The sequence below is a fragment of the Lemur catta genome, chromosome 19, assembly GCF_020740605.2.
Source record: "Lemur catta isolate mLemCat1 chromosome 19, mLemCat1.pri, whole genome shotgun sequence".
Classification (NCBI taxonomy): domain Eukaryota; kingdom Metazoa; phylum Chordata; class Mammalia; order Primates; family Lemuridae; genus Lemur; species Lemur catta.
Genome location: NC_059146.1, coordinates 4,193,347 through 4,202,444, shown reverse-complemented (window position 1 = coordinate 4,202,444; position 9,098 = coordinate 4,193,347). Strand labels below are relative to the sequence as shown.

Below are 9,098 nucleotides of genomic sequence, written 5' to 3'. Positions count from 1 at the left end.
AAGAGGTGAGTTTGGCCCCCTTCACCTGCCATGATTCACAGAAATCTTAGGAAGATACTGTTTTCCAGAGGGAGGGGAATGAGGATTTTGGCTATCTTATGCAGAGCTCAAAGGTCAGGAGACCTCCTTGCAGTGTGTTACTGGGAGATAATGTTGGTAAAGCAGGTAGCTCGCAGCTCTAGCTTGGTAGTTACTATCCAAGCTGGCTTTGCATCTTCCTGTCTCCCACACTGGGTGTTCAGGGCAATGTCTTTTTCAGTTAAGTGACACCTCCCACCACCACCACATGCCTGGCATAGTACAACACAGAGACAACAGACACCGAGTAAATATGTTTGTTGGTGCCAGATTCTCAAAGTTCCTCAAACATGAGTAGGTTCGAGGGCTGTATTACTTATCTATTGATGCATAACAAATTACCCCATTCCATAGTGGTTTAAAACAACAGTTATTATCTGTTAAGATTTGGGAGCAGCTAAGCTATTAATAGATGGCTCAGGGTTTCCTGCGAAGTTGCAGTCAAGCTGTTAGCTGGGGTAGAAGCCATCTGAAGTTTGGCTGGGGCTGGAGGTTCCACATCGAAGGCGGCTCACGCACGTGGCCATTGGCGCAGGTCTTAGCTCCTTCCCACCTTCCCACAGGGCTGCTGACCACACGGCGGCCGCTTCTCCCACATCTAAGAGAGCGAGACTAAGACAGAAGCCTCCAGTATCACTTACAACCCAGGCTTGGAGTCGCATACCATCTCTGTCACTTTATTGTCCCCACTGGAAGTAAGTCCCTAGGTCTAGCCCACACTCAAAGAGAAGTGAATGAGGCTCCACCTTCTGAAGGGAGCGTGGGACCGACCATCTGGACACATCTTTAAAACCATGACAGGGACTCAGCGTTTTGCGATGGCCGTGTGCTCAACACGCTTCTGTTAAATAGATCCAAAGGACGCCCTTAGATTGTGACATGAAACCTTTGGAAAGTCTCTCTCTTCCAATTTTTATCTTTGCCACAAAAGATAAAACAGTATTCAGGGGTCTTTCCAGTTCCAAGACCTTATGTTCCTCGATGAGCAACAGTCAAGTCACTTTTCCCTGCGGAGACAGCGCTACTGGGCTGGATTCTCCCCATTGCCTACCTGGTTCTAGGGAAGGAAATCCACTCCGTGTGTTGAGGTTTGCTCCCTGAGAGCCTGATGGCCTGACTGACTGGGGGCACCAACATGGCGTGTCACGCACAGCCCTGCAGTGACGTGGGCAGGGGGAAAGGCAGGACGCGTCCATCACAATGCAGGGAGGGGCAGTGATGGGGGCAGCGTCTCGGTCAGTGACAGTCACACACACCTTCTTCTTCTAACAATTGGACTTAATCTGTAAACATGTCTCCCCTACTTTGTCCCAAGAAAGACGTAAGGGTGCTTGATTTTGTCAGTAGTCCTTCCAGCTCATCAATAAATCAATTTCCTATTTTTAAATATTAAAAAGGTATGACTTTTTTTATTATTTTATCTCTAATAGTCAAACCTCCTTATATTACCCCACATTCTATTTCTCATCAAAAATTTAAGCAAAACAACTTGGAGAAATGCATTATAAAGCAACATGTATTTTATAAATGGATGGAATTTCCCACGGCTTAGATACCATGCTTTTTAAAATTAAGTTGAGGTTCTTTGTGTGTATTTTCCTGCTTTCATTTGTCTCTTCTTTTTATCTTACATGCTTTTTTCCTAAGACTTGTTCAGCCAATAACTTCTTGTTTTAAATATTTCATAAAAAATATTTGGGAGTATTCATATGAAAATGATGGTTATTTTCATAATTGTGTCCTTCTTTGTAGGATCCAAATCTAAAAAAAAAGAAAAAAAAAGTAATTCATATGTAAAAACCATTCAGAAATGTATGTTCTTATGTAAAATTTCAACCATAATCTATTGTGGGTTTACTTATCTGTCATAAAGCCATAATTGATGTGATAAATTTATAAAATAGCAAATGAATAAATAAAAAAGAAATCATGCACGCGGGGAAGGCAGACTAAAATTGTAACCTCCAAAGTGCTCTTTCCATGCTTAGGGATCATTCCAGAAGCGTAACTGTTTAAGAATTATTGGCTGGGGGGGAGGCAAGAGGGCTGACTGGAGACATCAGTCACCAGATCCTCTCAGAGAGAAGGAAAAGTTTTAGATGAGAAAAACATAGCCCAGGTGTAACTCTGAGGGAGAAGTGCCAGAACCCACCGGAGATTCCGCAGGAAGAAGTTGCAGAGCAGAACAAGAGAGAGCAAGATTTGGGCAGAGATCAGCCCTGGAGGAATTTGGAGGCTGTGGAAAGGGTGGGGGTGTTTGTTTTTCCTCCCTTCGCGCCCCCGGCAGACTGCAGGCTCCTGAACTGCTGGGGAGCTTCTCTGCCCTCGTGGGCCAAAGCCGCTGCCTCCCGTGGACTGGGAGCTTCCTGAGGACAGAGCATGGGCTGCCAGCCCCCTTGAGGTCACTGTCACCACAGACCCAAGCTGGGACAGCGGGTGCCCTACTGCTTCTCCACCATTGTGTGCCTTTGTCCTCCCCAGGGAGATTCGGCCTTTCAGTTTTCTTGTCACTGTTCCCCACACAAACATTTCCCAACACCTGCCCAGACTGCGGTGGCCACAGGGGGCCAGTGGGTCCCTGGGGGAACTGCGTGATCCCAGAGCTTGGACATTCGGGACAGGCTGCCTGCAGGGGACAGGAGAGTGCAGCACTCCAGGGGGTCCTTCAGGACAAAGGGGACCAGAACTCCAGCTATCCTCCATTCAGACTGGTCTCCTCCTCCTGCCCTCCCCAGCCCACAGCTGCCAATGCCGCGATGGCAGTTCCCACACGAGTTGGCATGGGTGCCCCAGGGACAACTGAGCCAGGGCTCTAGGAATGGCTGCTTTCCCTGTGTCGGCACACCCACCACCCCCAGCCTTCTACAGAGAGTGGTGCTCACGGCTCCCTCTTAAAGGCCTGCAGCGGCCCAGAGGGTGCTTGGACTCTGAGCTCCCTGCCTGCCAGCCCTCCAGGCACTGCCCGCGTGGCTGCTCCAGTAGAGCAGGGCATAACCAGGAGTGGAGGGACATTGAGCCATCCTGAGCACTCCACAAGCTACTCGGGACCAGAACGCTTCTCCCTGGCATAGTCAGGGAATGACCTTGGGGGATCGGAGGACAGGCCTGCAGGCCAGATCCCATACCCCTCGGACTCGAAATGAGCATTGCCTTTGAGTGCCATGGCAGCGCTCAGAAAGTTTTGCATTTTGGATGTTTGGGCTTGGGATGTTCAACCTGTATCTGATAAGGGGTTAATACCCAAAATATATAAGGAGCTCAAACAACTTAATAGCAAGAAAACAGATAAACCAATTAAAAAATGGGCAAAGGACCTGACTAGACATTTCTCAAAAGCAGATATCCAAATGGCCAACAGGTATATAAAAAAAACGCTCAACATCACTAATCAGAGAAATGCAAATTAAAATCACAATGAGGTATCACCTTACACCTGTTACAACGGCTAGTACCAAAAAGACAAAAGATAACTGCTGACGAGGACATGAAGAAAAAGGAACCCTTGTACGCTGTCGTGGGAATGTAAATTAGTACAGCCATCATGGAAAACATTATGGAAGATTCTCAAAAAACTGAAAATAGAACTACCATATGATCCACCAATCCCACTTGGTATACAGCCAAAGGAAAGAAATTGATGTCAAAGAATATATGTTCATTGCAGTATTATTCACAATAGCCAAGATACAGAATTAACCTAAGTGTCCACTGACAGGTGAATGGATAAAGAAAATGCGGCATGTATACATTCACACATATATAAGGAAGACTATCCAGCCTTTAAAAAGAAGGAAATCTTATCATTTGTAGCAACATGGATGGACCTAGAGGACATTAAGTGAAATAATCCAGGCACATAAAGGAAAATACTTCATAATCTCATTTATATGTGGAATCTAATATAGTTGAATTCATAGAAGTAGAGAGTGGAATGGTGGTTGCCAGGGGCTGGTGGGGGGCAGTGGTTGGGAAGACATTGGTGAAAGGATACAAAGTTTCAATTAGACAGGATGAAAAGTTCTGGAGATCTAGCAAAGCACTATCACTGTAGTTAATAAATATACATTAATTTGACAGTTGCTAAAAGAACAGATCTTAAATGTTCTCACCACAATTTTTATTTTATTTTTCTTCTTCCTTTTTTGTATTTTTGAGATGGGTCTTGCTGTGTTGCCCAGGCTGGGGTGCAATGGCACAGTCATAACTCACTGCAGCCTCAAACTCCTGGGCTCAAGGAATCCTCCTGCCTCAGCCTCTCAAGTAGCTGGAACTACTGTAGTTTACACCATCGTGCCAGCTTCACCACAATTTTTAAATTAAGGCAGGATTTCTACTTACGCCTTTGTTATTTTCATAATTAAAATGAGTGGGAAAGCAGATCTACCTCCCTTCCCAGTTGGTTTGGATCAACCTACAGTTGTAGTTAGCCAAAAATATTTTATTTGGATTTCTCTACATTCCTGGTATGTGAAGAATAAGGAAACAAGAAAATCTTTTTCTTCCCAGATCTTCTATCTTCCATTTAAGAAGTCATCTCATTCAGCAAAAGGAGGGAAACTTTCTGTTTCATTAATACCTCTACTGTTGCTACTACAAATACTATTGTTGCCATTGCAACTATGGTTTAACACTGAGCATTCACTGTGCATGATTCTAAGAGCTTGATGTGTCATTAAAACCTCAAAACACCTTAGGGTATAGGCACTACTGTTTTTCCCATTTTTAGATGAGGGACTGGAAGCTTAGAGAGCTTAAGCAACTGGCGCAAATTTACCCAGCTGTTTACTGGCAAAAGTGAGGACTTGAACCAGGCAGACGACCCCAGAGCCCAGGCTCTTCCCAATCACGTTACACTTACACAGGCAAGATAAATACAGGAACTGCAGCAAATCAAAATTTGGTTATAGTTCTTCTCATTCACTGCCTACACTTTGGTACAATTTTTTCTTATTGTAAGGAGGGATAAGGAAGAAAAAGAGAGTAGAGAAATGTCTTTTTCCCTCCAACAAAATGAGAAATTTCTATAGCGATTAGCTGGTAAAAGTAGTAGAAATGTCAAATAATAATAAAGTATAGGACATGTTCTGTGTTTGGTTTTTTATGGAAGTTTCCTCTCATCACCCAGTTATAGGGGAGAAAATGCACATACTCCAAATCATATGTTTTGCTGCAAATAGATTTGTCAGATAACTTCTGTCAAAAACTAAACCCAGTATATTTCACAAGGTAGAATATCTGCAATGTAAATGAATTACCCATGCTCTGTAGTCTCAATCCTAACTGCACATTAGGATAACCTGGACAGAATATTTTAAATCCCAAAGCCCAGGTACCACCGCAGGTGGTCCTGATGAATTGGTCTAGGGTGGGGCCCAGGCAACGGTATTTTTTAAAAGCCCCCCACGCGAATCTCATGTGCAGCCAGAGCTGAGGATCCCAGTAACCCAACGATGCCAGCAGGCTCCCTTCCCACTTATTAGCTCCATCACTGACCAGCCATGCAACCCCAGCAACGTGACTTTGTATTCCTCAACCTGAGCTTCCTCATCTGTGAAATGGGGATAACAAGAGTACCAACCAGTGAGGATTAACTGAGATAACAAAGCTCCTGGAACAGGGTCTGGGACATAGTAGCACTCAGTATTAGCAATTGTAGTGATGATGATGATGATGATGATGATGTGCCTTTTTTTTTTTTTTTAACCTGAGGTTGGGAATACAACATATTTCTCGGAGAGCAGGGACCATCACTTCAACACAAGCAGGATTTTATCATCTTTACCATGGGTTCCCTTACCTAGAACAAACCTCTAGAACCAAACATAATTTCTAGCTCATCTTGAGGTGACAGGCAGGTTCCCTAGAGGGGATGCTGTAGCTCATAACTGTGGTACAACACAAAGGAACTCGCTCACCTGGGATTAAAATGAATTTTCTCGGGAACTTCTCGGTGGTCAATGACCACTCTCTGGTTGTCTCTGTAATTAATGGGGTCATCAGGGATCCTAAATTTGGCCATCTGAATTTCAGAATCACTCAGTTCAGCGTGGGAGATTCTTGCATAACCCAACCTGTAGCAAAAACAGAAATGGTTTGTAAGGGTTTTATTATCATATAGAAATATAATGAGGTCTAGGTGATAGCACCTTCATTATTAAGCCAGTTTCCCATTTCTAAGTCTATATATCACAACTAGAATTAACTTGATTTATTCATCTAAATATTAACAAAAATATTGCTTTGCTTTTGGATATAAATGAATAAGGAATATGCACACGGATTTAATTAACTGAATATTCTTAGCAGCCTTACTTTACCTTTTACACTAATGAATATTCCGTCTGTACAAATTGCCTCCCACACAATTATGGGAGGTATAACTCAATTATATTTTGAGTTAATAACAGGAATTCTTCAGAATGACAGAGGTGTAGGCCTAAATTCTTTCTTATCTTTAAAAATCCAAATACCACATGCATGTATTTCTGAAAAAAATTCCACATCCTGTTTTGGCTTAGAGCTTTCAGTTCTCCAGGAAATTCAAAGCACTTTATAGATGTTATCCAAATATTTCTTATTGAGAAGTTCAGATGGAAAAATGTGGGAATTGCCAGCAGCAAAGAATTCATTTTATTTTATTTATATTTTGCCTCTTCAAAAAAAGTAGGTCAGCTTTAGTCATTTACTTATTCAACAAAGTAAATATATGTATGTAGTCCTACTACGTGCAGGCACTGTTCCAGGTACTGGGGACAAGTGGTGAACAGAATGAAGTCCTCGTCCTTGTGGAGCTTTCTTTCTAGTTGGAAGGACACAATAAACACGTGTGTATGAACACAATCGATCCCGGTGACAGATACATGCTGGGGGAGACACAGAGAAAGGAAGACAGGGAGGGCTGAGTGGCAGAAGTGGCGATTTTATGTCGGATGGTCAGGGCAACGCCTCTCTGATATGGTGACACTGGAACAAAACATTGAATGAAGTGAGGGAGCCAGCCAGAGAGATCCCGGAGAGTGTTTCAGGGAAAGGGAACAGCCAGTGCAAAGGTCCTGAGGTAGAAATGTGCGTGGTGTTCTGGGGACCAACTCCACTGTGACTGGAGAAGTGCCTAAGAGGGAACATCGCAGGAGATGAGCTAGGGGTAGGGTGGGAGCAGAGGATGCAGAGCCGTCCTCGCAGGCTGCTAGAAGGACTTCAAGGGGGTTTTTCTGAGAGTGAGAATGGGAATCCAACAGAGGGTTTGGGGCAGGGTCTGCGATGGCTGCTGTGTAGAGAACAGCCTTCAGGGAAAGGGTCGAAGCAGGGAGACCAGTTAGGAGGCCACTGCAATAATGCAGGTAGAAGATGACAGGGGCTTGGTCCAGAGTGGTAGGGAGAGAAGCACTTAAAACAAAGCCTGTAACTACATACCTGGAACTGTATACAAAATAGAAACAGAAACCCAGAGCCAGGGCCTGCCGAGGCAGCAAGTCTGCCCCCAGGGAGGCAAGAGGAGCCGTGACTGAGCGCCAGCTGTGCTTTGGAGCTGTCAGGCAGGCTAAGGCACTAGTCCAAGCTCAGGTCCCAAATCCCCGCAGTTCCTTGTAATTCTAGGCCACTGTCTCTAGTAAATCCAGGCTATTTATTAATATTTCCCAAATCTCTGAGATCAGAGTTCTAACTCATTTCATAGACACTGCCTTCAAGGACACTCCAAAAGTTCCCTGAAGATAAGCAGCCTGACAATCCAAATTTTCCATTAAAATAGGGAATCTCAGCCAGGCACAATGGCTCACACCTGTAATCGTAGCACTCTGAGAGGCCGAGATGGAAGGATCACTTGAGGTCAGGAGTTCGAGACCAGCCTGAGCAAGAGCAAGACCCCGTCTCTACAAAAAATAGAAAAATTAGCCGGGCATGGTGGCGTGTGCCTGTAGTCCCAGCTACTCAGGAGGCTGAGGCAAGAGGATTGCTTGAGCCCAGGAGTTTGAGGCTGCAGTGAGCTATGATGATGCCACTGCGCTCTAGGCAGGGTGACAGAGCAAGACTCTGTCTCAAAAAAAAAATATATATATATACACACACATATATAGGGACTCTCCCATTGTTGTCTAATAAGTATTTGTTAAGCATCTACTACATGCAGGGCATTGAACTGGGTGGTTGAGATAAAGTTTACAGAACTGGTTTTGTGGACAGAAGCTGAAAAACAGTAGTCCCTAACTTCATTCATTTGGGTATCCTTAAAATTACCTTCCTATCTGTTATGGACCAAATGTTTATATTCCCCCCAAGTTCATATGTTGAAGCCCTAATTCCCAGTGTGGCTGTATCTGGGGATGGGGCATTTACAGAAATAATTAAGGTCAAATGAGTTCATGGGGGCCTGATCCCATAGGATTAGTGTCCTTATAAGAAGAGACACCAGGGAGCTTGCTCGCTCCCTGCGGGCAGGTGCCAGGGAAAGGCCATGTGGGCACATGGCACGAAGGCTGTCGTTGGAACCCATGGGGAGAGCTTCACCAGACACCAACCCTGTTGGCACTTTGATTTTAGACCTACCGTCTCCAGAACTAAAAGAAAATTTCTGTTGGTTAAGCCATCCAGTTTATGATATTTTGTTACAACACAGAGCAGATTAATACACAATCTTAATGGTTTAGGTATATATGAACATATATATGCATACGTTCATGAATGGATACAAGTTGATATACTATATATACATTCCCCCTCTCTCTCTCTGTCTCTGCCACCCCATTCTCCTACGGAGCGGTAATAAAGGTCTCAGAGCCCAGCAATTAGCTGTCGTGGACACTGGTTGCTATAAATACCGCTGTTCCCTGGCACCCCAACATTTTTTACAACTTGGAATTATACCTATTTCAGCCTACCTAAAAACTGTTTTCTAGAAATGCTGCTATCCCTATTTAAACAATCACTTTAACAAATATTTGAACAGGAACAGTGTTTTCAATCTGAGATATAAAACACTTCACAAAACTACCCCTTTGGCACACTCTCTCCTACCTTGATCC

At 44.1% G+C, this 9,098-nt stretch overlaps 1 protein-coding gene across 1 annotated transcript in view; it reads right to left on the bottom strand.

Annotated features, from left to right (window-relative positions):
• Positions 1-1,570: 1,570 nt before the first annotated feature.
• CWH43 (cell wall biogenesis 43 C-terminal homolog) overlaps positions 1,571-9,098 on the bottom strand; it is a 37,714-nt gene continuing 30,186 nt past the window's right edge. Inside the window, exons 15-16 of the mRNA XM_045532989.1 lie at positions 5,994-6,149; positions 1,571-1,839 (exon numbers count right to left, since the gene is read on the bottom strand). Of these exons, the coding sequence (XP_045388945.1) occupies positions 1,761-1,839; positions 5,994-6,149 (235 nt within the window). The 3' untranslated portion in view covers positions 1,571-1,760. The remainder of the gene's footprint in view (positions 1,840-5,993; positions 6,150-9,098) is intronic.